The 16,635-nt window shown below is 33.3% G+C and overlaps 1 protein-coding gene and 1 long non-coding RNA gene across 2 annotated transcripts in view; one reads left to right on the top strand and one right to left on the bottom strand.

Annotated features, from left to right (window-relative positions):
• The first annotated feature begins 2,003 nt into the window (after nt 1-2,003).
• The window catches only part of LOC138314759 (cytochrome c-like), a 90,939-nt gene continuing 76,307 nt past the window's right edge, over nt 2,004-16,635 (top strand). Inside the window, exon 1 of the mRNA XM_069255256.1 lies at nt 2,004-2,009. Coding sequence (XP_069111357.1) covers nt 2,008-2,009 — 2 coding nt within the window. The 5' untranslated portion in view covers nt 2,004-2,007. The remainder of the gene's footprint in view (nt 2,010-16,635) is intronic.
• Nucleotides 9,621-14,072, bottom strand: LOC138314758 (uncharacterized). Its single transcript, XR_011207416.1, has 3 exons — nt 13,873-14,072; nt 13,056-13,149; nt 9,621-10,517 (listed from the first exon to the last, which is right to left on the bottom strand). It is a non-coding gene; the product is annotated as an uncharacterized lncRNA (long non-coding RNA).

The following is a 16,635-nucleotide window of genomic DNA, read 5'->3' as shown; positions in this document are numbered from 1 at the left end:
GATTTTATCTCTTACTCAGCTTAGCTGTGTATTGCTGTCTAATTCTATTGTCCTCCGTACTCGGGCGTTCAGATTTTGTTTAGGTTTTTATTATTCAAGATACTAAGTTTGTACGTACAAGATACTAACTTGTACGTACAAGATAATATCTTGTACGTACAAGATACTAACTTGTACGTACAAGATACTAACTTGTACGTTGATACTAATTGTACGTACAAGATACTAACTTGTACGTACAAGATAATAACTTGTACGTACAAGATACTAAACTTGTACGTACAAGATACTAAGTTTGTACGTACAAGATAATAACTAACGTACAAGATACTAACTTGTACGTACAAGATACTAAGTTGTACGTACAAGATAATAACTTGTACGTACAAGATACTATCTTGTACGTACAAGATACAACTTGTACGTACAAGATAATAACTTGTACGTACAAGATAAATAAAGAGTTTGTAGTGGCCCTAATACGCCGCCGTAGAAATAGGACTACATAGATTCATGTTGTTTTTTCAAATAAAATAAGCAAGTTTTGTTTTTGAAGTTTTCAAATACTCTATAATTCTATATACAGTGTAAGTCAACATTTGCCCTCTGTCCACACACTCAGAAGCATGTTTTGAAATCATGCTCTTATGATTTTTTTTCACTTACTTAGCTTAGCTGTGTATTGCTGTCTAATTATATTGTCCTCGAATCGGGCGTTCAGATTTTCTTAGATTTTATATGTCACGATATTAAAGGCGACTAAATTGGGATAAGCCGTAAAGGCCATCTGAATCTTGGGTAATATTTTTCTGTTCTTCCTTGATAAGCTTTTTTCCCCTATGACATCACCTCACTTTTACATCACGCTCGCCGCCTCTGTAAGGATGGATTTGAGATATGTTCCCTAGCCGAGTCACACCAAATGTTATAAAAGTGGTAGCTTCTACTTAGCCCTCATCATGAAGAGAGTGGAACGACTGGTTTGCATTTTGTCAGTATAATGTAACCGGGAAGGATGTGCTTGTCCATTGTCTCTGTCGACACAGCCCTCCAGGTAGGGCATTAGAATTGGATCTGCTGCCTCTATTGCAGTATCGTACAAGGCGACTAAATTTAGGATTAAATCTTTTCTTTTCTTCTACCTAACTTTCTTCTTCCTACCGTATCCCTTGACAACGCCTCACTTTTGGCCTTTTGATGAGCGCTTGTCCAGGCTGTGAAGTAGGCTCAGGGTTCTATCCTCTAACCGAGACACACCGAAATCTATAAAAAATGTAGTTTCTGTTCCTGTTTAGCGCTCAGCATACAGGGAGTAGGGCATTAGGACAACTGGGACTATAAAAAGGACAAGAAGACACAACACGAACATACCGCAGTCTCCCAAAACACACACCTGGCACATCTAGCACACCGCATACATGGAATTAATCAAGCAAGCAAACATACAGACCTTCAATGGGCCAAACTGTTAATAAGACATTAATCAACCAAGATATTTTCGTTTCACAGAAGAACGAATATTTGTATACATGTATTTAGACAATGGGGTCACTTTTTGAAGAGTTTTCGCAGTGATTTCTGACTTTTCTTCTTAAGGCGACTATCTGGTGATCGGTTGGGTTATTCTGCTCGGTGTCTTTGGCTGTATGCTGCAGTGAAATAAAACTACACCATCTTCAGGAAGGATGTTCTTGTCCATTGTCTCACGGTAATGGAGGTAGGGCGTTAGAATTGTATCTGATGCCCTTTTTGAATCATCGTAAAAGGCGACTAAATTTATGATCTTATCTTTCTCAGTGATTTTAATCAACTACGTCATTTTTTGTGCTTGAACAGCATACTTGCAAAATAAAACGTAAAAAAAACCAATATGCAGTTTGGTTACAATACTTCTCCTTACACTTTTTCTCTTTCACTATTAATTCAATTATTATAAATATCTATAAATTATCTTTTAAACAATATTAATCCTAATTATGACAATTTAACAAGCCGGGTGTTGTGAAAATGTCAAGTATATGCCTAGCCTGTGATTTGATCCAATTGTCGATACTTACCTTCTTCTGTATAATACTTGTTTGTTTGTTTGTTTGATTTATTAACGTCCTATTAACAGCTATGGTCATGTAAGGACGGCCTCCCGTGTATGTGGTGTGTTGCGTGTATGTTGTGCAAGGTGTGTGTTTTGGGATACTGCGGTATATTCAAAATATTGATCTATTGCATAAAAATGCCAGATATATAATTTGTTGTCGTAATGTGTTATTTCTGTTTTCTAGTCAATACTTTTGATTTCAACTTGCGTGTCTCCAAATCTTAAACCCATGATATTGTTGAAATGTGAAATCAAAGGGTATCGTCAACAGGATGTTGCTTAAAATTTGTGATCGAGTATGCACCAACGAATAATAAGATCAGCAAATCCGGTCTGGCATGTCTTATATCGTTTTTAAAGGAATAACACTGGTTTTTAGTAATAAATAATATTTATATTGATGTACAGTGTGAATCGCTGAAAGTTTGTGATATGGTATACATCTATGAATAAAAAAAGGTACATCCGGTCTTAAATGCTATATTGTAAATCCGATCGGTTTTTGTTGCAATTTTCGTTTCTCCTTACGGCAGCTTTTATAAGTCAGATCTCACTGCTCTAGAATTTATATTAACCAGAGTTGACCCGAAATGGGAAATTTATTATCCTGGAGGTTAACCAATGAAAAAAATTGGTAGTAACATTCTTTTAAGGATGACACATATATTGCAGAAATCTCCAGGTTACGTTTATACGCCATTTTCACATATTTGAAGCCTGATGTATATACATATACATGTCCTGTTACTTCTGTCTGTTCTCTTTCACCCGACAATAAATCATCCCCAGGGATGTCTTACTTGTGTATAGGAACAAGCTATTTACCATACATAAATGTTTTGATGACAATAATTTGTGACATTTATTCCTAGTTCCCATATCATCCGAACCTGGGAATATAGAATACATTTGTATAATAGACGATACGGTATTCCATTGCCCTGAATGACACCTTAGTTCTGATTTAATTATCGGGCTGTCATAATTATAAAACCATTTTTATTTCTTTGATAATGGTCAGATTCCCTAATTTTACGAAAACGGTATAAGCTTAAACGTAGTTTTTTTTTAAACTGGTACTACCGACTTCAATCACATCATATATGACCGCTGATTTTGGTAAATGTGCTATTTTGTTGCGTTTGGAGCATGCTTAAATGTCCTGGGTGATTGTGTTGGAATACAACAAGTGGATGCTGCACTCAAACGACTTAAAGGACGAATAATATCCTAAATTTAGTCGTCTTTTACGGTAAAACGTGATGCATTAAGTAAAGCGCTAATGTTTTTCAGTCACATGCCAAATATGTAACATTCGTGTAATAACTTGTAAGTGACTGCCGGTAACTGACGGCGAAATTTGGTTAAAGTTTTAAAATATAGACACAGAGAAACTTATTACATTAACTGTTAAGATCTCTATGTCTAAATAAGGTATATGAAGCAATTCATTGTCCGAAAACAACTTAATTTCTCTGCATAAAGATTCAACTGTTTGCCTAACGAAACTAACGATATTTGCAATATTTGCGTCGCGTCATTTTATTTCTCACCAAAGTGATTGTCCCGTAACAACAGAATACCCTCACGTTTCGGTATAATCATACTTTTCAAAAGTGGTTATTGAGGCAATCAGATCAAACTATCAATAAAATGGCATATTGTTATCGGGAGATCGCATTACGGTCTACATAGCTGAGTTCTCAGTACATGTGTGCATTCATATAACCCAAGCTGAACTCTATGCGACTATAAGCATAAACTGATATCAAACCAATGACTACAAACTGACTGGTTTGACATCAATACACTACGCTTACCTGTACAATCCATATATCTGTGCACCTGTATTAGCCTACAGCTATGACCCTGACCTCTGCGATCAATCAGTCGTAAGCATTTATAGGTCATACGAAAATCGGTAATGTCTGTGCAACTCAATTGACTATGTAAAGGTATTCTACAATCCCTACCTCACATTTTAACGATAGGAAAATTTTATATAATAAACAAATAAAATCAAATATTTTGTTGGTACCAGCATTTAGTTATACCGAAGTCTTTATCATAACGGAGATTCTTTCTAACAATAAGTGAGAAAAAAGGGTGAAATAATAACATTTCATGTTTCGAAGAGGAAAGCCGGAATTCCATGCAAAAACCACCATCCGGCGGTTAGTACCTTGCCACTTGAAGGTTAAGAACGCGTTATCTAGAATAACGAAGGTAAATAGGATAGACCGTGGAATATAACATCTCGAACAGTGCAATATAATGTTTCCATGGAAGCGTGCAATAAAACTCCGGATTGTGCAATATAACAAGGTTTTGTTAAACGGTTGGTATAATACAGTTGAAAATACCATATATCTTCATATAATAAACTTCAATATATCTCGGTTCGAAGTATATGTTTTATTTCTCACGATATGTTATGAAATAGCACACAGCCATAAAAACACTTTCAGTCCTAGTCTGTCACCAAAAGTGCTTTTCTCCAATTGATATTAATATCATATTTAAGCCAAGTGGGTCGTAGGCTTATATAAATGTCTGTGTTTTTATTAGTGTTCTGTGGTAGTATTGTCCATTAACTACAATGGTTAGACAAGGAGTTGGGGAACTCACACGGAGGGCATCTCCCATGGATGACATATGGGACAAAATCTATCATATGTGTCGTGCATATGAACTCTTACTTTAGTTAAACATGGATATGAAACTATTTTCATTTTATTTAGACATCAAAAAGACTTTAAACGAAATGAATATATTCATATAGAAGTTACAAAAGTGCTCTTTCATAAATATTTTTTATGTGTTTTTGTAAATAAAGAAACAACTCTTTCCCTATACTATGCTATTCATTAGTATTTGAATATAACATGTTTAAAAATGTTTCCCTTAATGCAGTTACATTTGTATTTCGTTCCCATTCTAAATGTTAACACTGCGAAGTGTTATTGAACGCGTCAATATACACCTTAGTGCGTCTGGTATCAAAATAACACCTACTCTGATCACCATTCATCTGAGTAAACATGTTTTATGTCTGCAATATGTTAAAAGTCAAACGTATGCCATAATGTTGGACATGGTTTTTCAGATGAATAGGTCAACACAGATCTACATAAGGTTACAGAAATATCCAGTTCAAGAGAGATAACTGTAGCTACGAAAAAGATACTCAACATGTGAAAAATGATTGGTGCTTTCTCGTGTAAATGAAAGTCCAATTAACACAAAAATGATATACAACTTTGGTTGATGAACAATCACTACTTCATTTCATATAGGGCATAGTGTCATGGACTTTCTTCGGGACAAAATTTGTCTGCTCCTGTTTTTGATAGAGAAAAATACCGTTCGTCAGTGGTGTAGAATCTTTAATATATAATTGATAATTTGTTATACGAAAAGACATATAGTCAAAAAGCTCAAATCCCCGTTTATTAGTTTTTTAAATTCCGATATAAAAAAATCTTTAATTTCACTTCATATCAAAATTGATTAATTCTTGATTTCCTAATATAATATTAATCATTACACGCTAAATGACCATACTTAATGCAATCCAGTAGACTAAACAAAACAGTTGTTTAAACGAGACTCTTCTGAACATATCACTGGTAACCCAAACTGTATTAATCTTGCCGAAACTTGTTAGAATAACGGCAGAATACTTAATTTTTAACAAATTTCGGCAGGATTAGCATATGTGCTTTTTTATTCAGTGTTAACCTTTAATATTAGGACTTTTCCTTAGAATTCCAATTCGATCAGAAAAATTAAGTATTCTGCCGTAAAATTAAGTATTTTTCTGTCCGCTGTCGGCGCCGTGACGGCCGACTAATAAACCATCAGAGGCTATCAGTTACAAGTACCCACCTTTGTTTACGTGCACGGCTATCTAATGCTACATAGTCGAGGTCAAACTTTTCCGATGCGACGGTGAAATTAACAGATTCGACGATAGAATTAAGTATTTCGTCGGTTATATTAATACTTTCTGCGCGAAGATTTACAGATTTTCTGACTAACGTTGGTAATTATCGAGCGGACGCACCGAGCCGTGACGGCCGAGTACACACGACTTGCACAGGTCAAGCTACCCGATTGTAGACTACCCATGTGATATTTATGTTTACGTCATGCATGCACTAAAACTGCTTTATTTTTCTCTAAATATACATTTACTTGCTTTACTCTCGTCATTCTTGCTACCTGACGAATATATTATGTCGGTTTAGACATGTTATTTTGCAATTTTGAAACATGTTTAAAACAACATACCATTAGAAACCCAAAATGTGGCTTGTTATCATATTGATTAAATCGAAATCATTCCCAGTTAAAATCGATTTCCTCTAAAATTTGAATGCGGCAAAATAATAACGTTTACAGTAGTCAATAGTGTGTTAAAAATGAACAAAAGATAATTATCTGAACAACTTGTACTTATAAACATAATTTAACAGTTGGCTTTTTCGAAAATAAGTTAACACTTTGACAATGTCATTGTTTTTTTTTTTTTTTTTTGCTTTTTTTTTCTCTCCGTACATAAGAGAATTTTGGTAAAGACAATTATGTACACTATTAACATGGAAAGGGAAACAACTCCAATAATCATGTGTGTCGTTTAATAAGTTATCGTGTAGTTTACACGATTTCACTAAAACATCATCTCATCCCCGCAAAAATAGCCGGCTATACGGTAATAGTAAACATTGGTCATATTTCAGTTTTTATTTCATAAAATCAATAACGTTTTACGATTACTCTTTGTTGTGAGATCGATTGGAAATGAAGAAGTATACAAATGGTATAAAATAATATATTTTGAGGGGACTTTCAAATTTCGTTCGTACATATGATAGAAAAAAAACAATGGCCAATCCGTACGGATGTACACACATAAGAAGTCATTGTTTTTTGGAAATACGAGTTCTTACCGTAGAAGAAAATAAATGTAAGAAAATCACCACTATGTGTTCGTTTTTTAGCTATTGGCACTCAAAGATACCCTATTTGAAAAAAAGACTATATTGTAATTATATGGAAAGTTTGTTGTTTTGACTTAATTCCGAATACTTTATACTTATTCGTTAATACTTAATACCTAGTACTTGTTAATTATTAGCTATTAAAATGAAACCACTTGTTTCAAGGTGTTGTGCGTTACGGTGTGGCAATTTTTGATAACAAAATGAAAAAGATGGATATACCACGAAATATTCTATATGCATGTTTTTAAGTTTGCTATTGTTTAACATAACGGTCGTGTTTATTGTTGTTCCTCCAACAAGTATACCAGTGTCTGGGAACATCCTTAGCAGAGATAATTTAATAAAGTTATATTTCACTGAAGGACCCAAGACTCGATCATTTTGGTGGACCCTTCGGAATATGGTCATGCATTAGTCGATAAATCTTTTTAAATATATCAATTTATGTGGATTATTTGATATTGATCACCCAGTTGTAAAATAGTGTTTACGGTTTTGTTTTATGAAGGCTTTACAATGGATTTGTATAGAATCGCAAAACATTGGAATCCGCATGATATATCCGTCAACAGATAAAAAAAAAAAAAAAACATTCTGAACTGCTCTTTGGAAAAACAGATGTACTGTATGTATATTTTTGTGTGCCTGAATTGGGCGTAGGACAACATTTTAAAACCGATGTTGATATTGAAGATTTGAACGACTGTATTTAAATATACGGTGAAAAGAAATCAACATACAATAAAATATTTAAAGAAATTGTTAATGTTGTAAAATCAAATGTTTTAATCATCCCCATTCATCATGACGAAGGTTTACGACTATTTGTTAAACTCAACATTATTTTGAAAGAGTATCCATTATAAACTCTGATAGGATATTAAATGACTGTTTTCAGTCTCAGAATGCTACAAATAGGTTTTCATTGTCATATCCTTTCCATGGCCGACCCGGATAGGAGTTATTATTTTCAGCCAAAGCGATATCGATGAAACTCGAAGTACTTCAATATTATAGTATTATGGACTGATTTAAGAATAACGTGTAGATGTTAGCGTCTAGTTTGTTTTCAAAATAAAGGCAGATTACTAGTATGCCCATATTTTAGCATTATTATATATCGATCTGTGACAAAGTGTGAACTGCGTCAAATCACATGAAGTAACCTTAAAACCAACTTAAAGTTATAACATGTCATTATAATAAAATATTCCAAGAAGTGCGACTAAATATGACAGCAAATGATTCCATTGACAACTTGTGACAAGTAATATCTATTGACTAGTGTCCGGGAATTTATGGAGCAGAAACTACCACTTTTATAAATTATGTTGTTGCTCAATCAGGGGACATACCGAAAGCCTTCTTCACAGGTCGAGCGCAAAACCTGCCAAGCGCTCAGAATACGGGAATGGGACGACTGGTTCGCCCGTTGTCGTTATAATGTGACCGAGTTGGGTATGTTGCTTGGTGTCTTCGGCGGCATACTTTAGTGACATAGTACTATAAAAAGGGCAACAGTTCCAGTTTAAGAAGACACAATATGAATATACCGCAGTCTCCAAAATCATGACCCTCGCACAACTTACACGCAACACACCGGATACATGAGAGGCCGTCCTTACATTACCATACCTGTTAATAGGATGTTAATTTATCAAACAAAACAAACAAACAAACAAACAAACAAACAAAGAGCACAAAACTGAAAGCCAAAAGTGAGGTGGTGCAAAAGGAGATGTTTGGAAGGAGAAGATATTAAACATTCTAAAATTAGTCGCCTTTTACTATCATGCAATAGTAACAGCAGGTACAATTCTAATGCCTTACCTGCAGGGCAGAACAATATGACAGGATAGGTGTACGCTAAGTATCGTTATATAGAGACGTAGCATAATTTTGGTAAATAGATAATTGTAATTTCTGATATCACATCTTCATAGTTTGCGATGCTTATTGTAAGTAATACTTGTTTCCTTGAAACTGTGTCAGTTTGATTCGTTGCGGTGTCTCACATAAGATGCGCTACAATACACCTTGTATGATGGAAATGGAAAAACATAAGGATGCATTACCAATAACTGTGTTTTTTGTTTTGAAAATTTCTCTAGATAAGTAGTGTGAAATAAAACTAGTTCAAATTAAAAGTGGCTACATATCATTAATTTGTACTTATATGATACTATTTCCAAACAACCAAAACAATGTAAATACGTACACTATCAGGATGAGCATCTTCGTCCGCCTCCTTATCAATACTCGGTTCTCAAGGTTTATGCTAAAATGTGAATATATTTCAGAGGCGTCAAGAACCTGTGTACACCCTATTTCCGGTAAAGTTACTCAAATGATGTTAACTTTATGATTTTTTATTGAAAAACAACACCAGGAGTTTAGGGAAAGTGTTCATAATGTAGGATTCCATTGTTTCACCATGTGAGGAAATCATTTAATACAAGATTTAGGAAAGAAATATTTATGATAATGATTTTCAAAAACAAAACTACAAGGCGTCTAAATTCCATTATATATTTATTAATTTTATTTACAAGTATGAGAGATAAATGAGGTAATTAAGTCATATTTAATTACTAATGAACAAAAGCACTATAAAAATGACTTATATCGTAACACCTGACGGACAAAGAGAACTATCACATATAATTTTGGGCTTCAATGCGCCTCTATAAAAGTGTATAATTTCTGAAGTTGAAGTTATACGACACATACAGGAGAGAAAATTTGATCTGGACTATGTCTAAGCCTGTGCTAACTATATTGTATTCCCATGTGCTTAAGATACCTATACTATCGGTGCATAAAACGTAAGTTTATTGTGGTCCTATTTGGTGATTACATTTACGTGATCCATTTTCTATGTGAAATGTGAACCATTTTGAGTGTAATGAAATTTTTAATGACATAACTACAGACTGTGATAAATTGTACAAGAAAATTTACAAAGAAATTTACCCATTACGAAGGAATACTTAGGAAAATACATTTGACAGCATAATGGAATAGAGTTGATATTACATAAAACAATTAATATATCGTTTATCTTATTAGAATATTGGTTCTGAAGTTGATTAATTTCCTGGCCAATAAATGTAGCTTTACATGTAAATTGTTGATTTGAAATGCCAAAGATTATCCAACAGCATTTTAACGGCCCATATTATCCTTATTTCCATATAAGGAAGATAAATTTCGTAAGTGATTTGTTAGAGCCTTTGTCTTTCAACCCTCGCCAATGTCTTTTTAGGAAGCAGGTCGATACACATCTATAACGTGATCCCACTAAAGATAATCCATGTTGTCCAGCATTAACCATTGCATCAATCCCGGAAGTGGACTACGTCTTCCAAACGCTCCTCCTCGGTTCCGGTTTTGGTTCATCAAGAAGTACAGAGCGGCTGCAAATATGATAATGAATAAGAATATTTAAACATCTTTTAAAACTAAACAAACACTTTCGCAAAAAGTTATAAAAATGACAGACTAGATGGAGAGAGGCATGTTTAACTTTATACACTGTATGTCGAATTGGATATTGGGACATAATAAAAGCAAACTTGGCAATGATTGATACCATCGTGGTATACATTATATGTAAAACAAAAATCGAATACAAACAAATCAAATTATATTTCACATTCATATTTAGTAAAACGTTAGCAATCCAGTTTGCTTTTGCTTTTACCTTACAGTACAATAAATATGTTTTCGGTGAAAATTGAAATTATTGATAGAATTTGTTGTTTCCAACCAAAATTTAATATCATTGTTTAAAATTCGTATTCAGCCTTCTTTTGTATTCTGTCGCTATTAGTTTACGTTAGTATACCAAAGACTAACTTTACCATTTCAATCGGATTTATATTTTTCACTGGTTATGTAATGATAAATTTTAAGATCAAAGATTATCTTAGAACTCTGGTAAAATATCTAGTAGTGTTGAACTTTATGAACAGTCGATAGAGCTATTCAAGATATTCGTATATTTTTATTTTTTCCGAAAATGAGCAAAATCTAAGTTTTTGTGATTTCACCATCAAATTACACGGAATTATATGTATATAAATCAGTTTTTGTTTTGTTGGAGAGTACAGGAATAGTAATGAATAGTCATAGAAGGGTAAAAAAGAGAGATGACACTTAGCGTAAAATGTATAATGGCGAGTATAGCAACAACATTACATATATTACTTAGCAAAAACTAAAGGCGTACATGCCAAATAGTTCTTACAGATGTTCTCTAAGATAGATAGGAAATTTCTGTAAGTTGAACATAGCACACGCCCATCTACACGATGTTGTTTTCTCCTACAAAGGTGAGGAATATGTTGACAAATCATAATGTAAACAAAATGATTCGCGGTGTTCACGTGACCAGCGATAATATTGGCCACTGGAGAGTGTGACATGTTTAATGTTGGCTATGACAGATACACCGGAGATGTACACTGACAGCGTCTTCTATCCACATTTCGTCCACTCGATAAACAATGACACGCTGGGCATTATGTATACCGCTAAACCAATATATAATTCATATATAATTGTGTTTGTGCGTTTATCTATTTCTTTAAACATCACAATCGAATTCTATAAGTCTTCTTTCAAGTTGACATTCGCGTATTTGCTCTCAATGTTTGTTCTTAGGTAACATGTTTTATTTTATATCATTTATAGCAAAACTTCGTTTTAAGAAGTTCTTTGAATATTTCATATTACTACACCTTCCAAGTTTTGCATCGTTTGTCTTACTTATAGTAAATAAAGTATAACGCTCCAGCGGTGAGATGCTTACAAACCGTAGCATTTAACCTTTGTCATACCATATCTTTAAGTGACCGAATCATCAAAAAGACCTCCAACATTGTGGATATTGTCTTTATTCACCTGAGCGTGATTAAGTGCACTGGTCAGTGACTTGGACAGTGATTGAGTGAAAACTTACTAACACTAACGCCGACAAAACAGACGCACCTGTCACCCCAAATGAAATGACAAATTGCTACTATATATGTGTCTGCGCCAAATGAAATAGTCCTTCAGAAAAAATAGTTTGATGAAATAAAGTGTCCATGAAATACGTTTCAATATATTGTATGCTTTCGGAAGTGCAAGTTTATGGCATCTACTATTAACCGAAGTACTCTATGGCAGTGACGAACAGTTTTAATTAATAGATATTCCGTCGCTTGGATATCGAGAAAAATGTGAAAATTATTTACATTTAATCATTAGTAAAAATATGTACTGGTTATAAAACTGATTATTAAAACTTTACCTAACGATCTGGGAAATGGATGAAGTGTAACGACCATTGCCGGTTCTCGCGGTTTACGTAGTAATACTGTAAACTAGTTATTTTAGCGGAAGTTTTATTTTAACGGTATTTTTATTTTAGAGGAAATTTTATTTTAGCGCATTTTGAAGCGCTAATTCGTGTATAGTGCTACATATTGTTAAGGGCATTAATGTATATCGGTGTTGATAAATTATTTACAAATGTACAATTTTGTTTCATTTGCGCCCAAATGCGACTGTACTAAAACAGTACGGTTGCAGTTATTTAATGAATATGAGAACTTAATACTTCAAGAATTTTAGTTTATTCTGCAGTATGTTTCACTGTTAAAAAAACTACCTCCAAATTAGTTTCGATATCATGAAGCCGTTTCAAACGAAAAAAAGTAGCGTTCCTTAATTCTGTTCATATTTATAAATCGTAACAACGCGAGGACATCTCTAGTTTGCTTTTCCTAATGAGAAAATGTTGATATTGTCTGTATCATCGTTACTATTGTTTTTGGGAGTAAAACCATTAATGCTAGTGCCTTAGTGAGTTTTTTTAAGGAAAATTTTATTTTGAGGTTTCAATCTCTCGCAAATATCACTGATATACGGTATTCCAACATCAGAAGAATGGACACTAGTGCACTTACCAAAATTGTCTGACTGTGCCATGGTAACGGCCAGGAAAGAGCAAACCAGAAATACCACTAGTAAGACCCGAAACGACGACATTTTTCTTCAAAGCTGAAGTATAAATACAAGTGGCGGGATAACTTCATTTGATAGTAACTATTAAAGTATGAAAAGCATATGTACAGTCACAAAACGAAATTAAAAACATAGAAACATAGGCTATAGAGACAAGTTTAAGTTTCCATGAATGTTAAGCAATAAGTCTTATGTATTTAAGCAAGATGTGATGCACTTTATTAACACTCATTTGAGTTTTATTTATGATACGGTGCGTTTTAATTCGTCAATTTGATTTGATAGTATCACTTATTCTTTCTAAACTGAAAATGGAATAGGACTGTAAATTTCTGAAAAAATAATCTTTGAACTCAGTGTTTATAACAAACAATATATATATATAAATAATTGAAAATTCGTTCTTTAAATAGTTTAAAAATCCATTGCGTTTCCGGAACAAAATAAGAGATTAAAAGATTCCCTGCGTAATATATGATAACATTGAAGATTTACCAGAGATAGTAAACTAATGCGTGGTAATTAGGACGACGGCTGAAGGCAAAAGATGACCCGCGTTGAAGATTAACAATACGGATTTGTATTTTCATGGAAAACAAAAATTCAAATGTCGTTTAAACTAAATATTTCAAATTAACTTTAAATTAACTTTAAAATAAGTAATAACTTTAAAATAAGTAATTAAAAAATAGTTAAAGATATAAATAGTAAAAATATATTACTTGATTTTTTATAAACAAATAAAAGCAATATACTTACAATTGTGGATACCTTAAAATGCTTGGTGATTAAGGCTTAGAGTCCCGAATTGATCTATCAGTTATCAGATGCTGCGGAAAGATTCATCCAGGGTGTCGCTGGTCACTTATATACCTGTCCAAAGTGCCTTTAGCACATCATTTGCATACGTGATCGGCGTGCTACGCCTGAGGCAAACCCCTCACCTGTGGCTCGATCTCTTGGGTCAGCTCCGCGATGACCTCGTTTGTTGTCGTTAGGAACCGTAATCATAGCTACAAGCATCTATTGTGTGAAACACACGATTTACTACATTTTAGTGTGGTTATAACTATCCCAACACACTCCGCTATGAACCCTAAGTGACGCGGAGGATTTTACGTGTTTGGAACATGGCCAAAGTAAGTTCGTTAAATTATGATGAATTTGGAGCATTTTCAGCATAAGCATTTTTGGAAAAGAACATATGCAATTAGTCTTTGTCAATATGATATGACCCACATTCGCGTGAAGGATTTACATATTTTGTTCAAAAGAAATAACCGCCTTTTCACCTGTCCAAAAATTTACCTAGCTGCAAGGATTTTGGCCGCCGATTCACCCTTTCTGACATCTTTATTTACAAGGCGTCTCAAATAAAAAGGCTTATTTCAAAATGTCCGTTTTGTTGACAAATATAATATAAAACAAAAGGCCATGCATTTAACCCATGTACATAAACTAAAACATGAATATATCAAATCAGCTTTCATCTTTAAGAAACGGACTTACCGTGTGCATACCAGTTTGTACCATGTGAGGTCAAGTCGGCTTCCTTTTAGTAAACATTTTTTTGTATTCTTGGTATTAATTTACTTTGTCTGTACCAAATTCTTGCTCTAACTTTCTTATTTTTTCTTTATATTTTTCCAAAGATCAAACTTTCTAGGTGTATTACTACTCATAAATTGAACGATTGTGATACTGTAATTGTAAAAATATTGATGTAAACAATGTACGTTATTTTGCTGGCATGTCCTTTTTTATTTTAGTTATTTTAAAACATGTTGTAAAATGTACCCAATATTTCATTACGCATGTGTAAATACTGTAAAAAGTCTTTTATCTTTTCTTTATATGACATTACTTACCTTTCTTGTAGAATTACTTCTTACATTTGGGGATGTCGAAAGTAATCCAGGTCCTGAATCTTCCTCCTCCCTATCAGATAATTCTGATTTATATTTTCTTAACCAAGAGTTTTTGTCGATGGTACACTATAATGTACAGAGTTTACTGCCAAAAATTGACTTAATTTTCAGTGAATAACACAAGTATGATATTCTGTCCTTAACAGAGACCTGGTTATACCCGATCACAGAAAAATTAAATGTTCTTTTTAACCTCGAATTCCACGACCCATTTATCAGTCACGGTCAGATAGGATTGGTGGAGATATTGCAGTGTACGTAAACAAGACTATAACTGCCATTCGTCGTCAGGAATTTCAATTCAATAACCTTGAATGTATTTGGATTGAACTACAAATCAATAATAGAATTATAATGTTTGGTACTTTCTACAGGCCTCCAAACTCCGGACATGAAACTTGGAACTTAATTGACCATTCTATAGATATAGTCGCGAACTATAGATGTGATAACATTATAATTACAGGTGATTTTAATAAAGATCAGCTAAAATTAAATCCTAATCGTATTTCAGACATGATGTATAGATATAATCTCAATCAAATCGTTGACGAACCTACTCATTTTACAGAAAAATCACCCTCCCTCTTAGATCTACTTTTGACCAGTGATTTAGTAATCATCAAAAAAGTTGTTGGTGAATCATTTTTACCTACTGATATTAGATATCACTGCCCCATATACACTTTCCTAGATATTGGTCGTAATACTTTTGATATAAATATCGAAAGACAAATTTGGTTATATAAGTATGGGGAGTATGATAAGTTTTGTGATAGTTTAAACAGTATTAATTGGGCTGGTCAGTTGGAAATTTTAACAGATGATTAATTTGCAATATATCTTTATACTGCTGTTCTAGATACAGCCAAATATATATTCCTTATAAAACTGTTTTGATTAGACACAAAGAACCACTTTGGATGTTAAGTTGAATTAGGAAATTGATGAGGATTCGTAAGAGACTTCATAGAAAAGCGAATTCTACACAAAATCCACTTAGTTGGCGGAGATTTAGACAAGCCAGAAATAAATGTATTGGTGCCATAAGGAAAGCAAAAAGTGATTTTATTCTAAAGCTAACTGGTAAAATAAAATGTAAGTCTAATTCCAGGCGTGGCTGGTTGAAACTTATAAACACTTTCACACACTTTTCACCACTGACCGCACATATTTTAACACTTATATTATAACACATATTATGGGGATGATAAAAAAAACAAAAGCATTTTCAACAATTATTTTATAAATCAGACAACTCTTGACGACTCTAATGCCATTTTACCACTTAACGAAACAACTCCTGAATGTAAACTTGAAAATATTGATATTACAGAACAGAATGTTAAAGATGCAATAAGTTTTTTTTAGATGTTTCTAAAGCTTCCGGCCCTGGTAATATAAGTCCACGTATCATTAAGAAAGCAAAATCAGAGTCAATGATTTTAGCTATTAATATTTTTTTCATTGAATCTATTAATTGTGGAATTTATCCTGCAATTTGGAAATTAACCAATGTTACACCAGTTTTTCAAAAAGGTAATAAAAGTACTGTTTCAAACTACAGACCTATATCTTTGATAAGTATTGTTGA

Source organism: Argopecten irradians, chromosome 2, assembly GCF_041381155.1.
Source record: "Argopecten irradians isolate NY chromosome 2, Ai_NY, whole genome shotgun sequence".
NCBI classification, from domain to species: domain Eukaryota; kingdom Metazoa; phylum Mollusca; class Bivalvia; order Pectinida; family Pectinidae; genus Argopecten; species Argopecten irradians.
The sequence above is the reverse complement of the archived record's forward strand: the minus strand, read 5'-3'. Positions and strand labels throughout refer to the sequence as shown.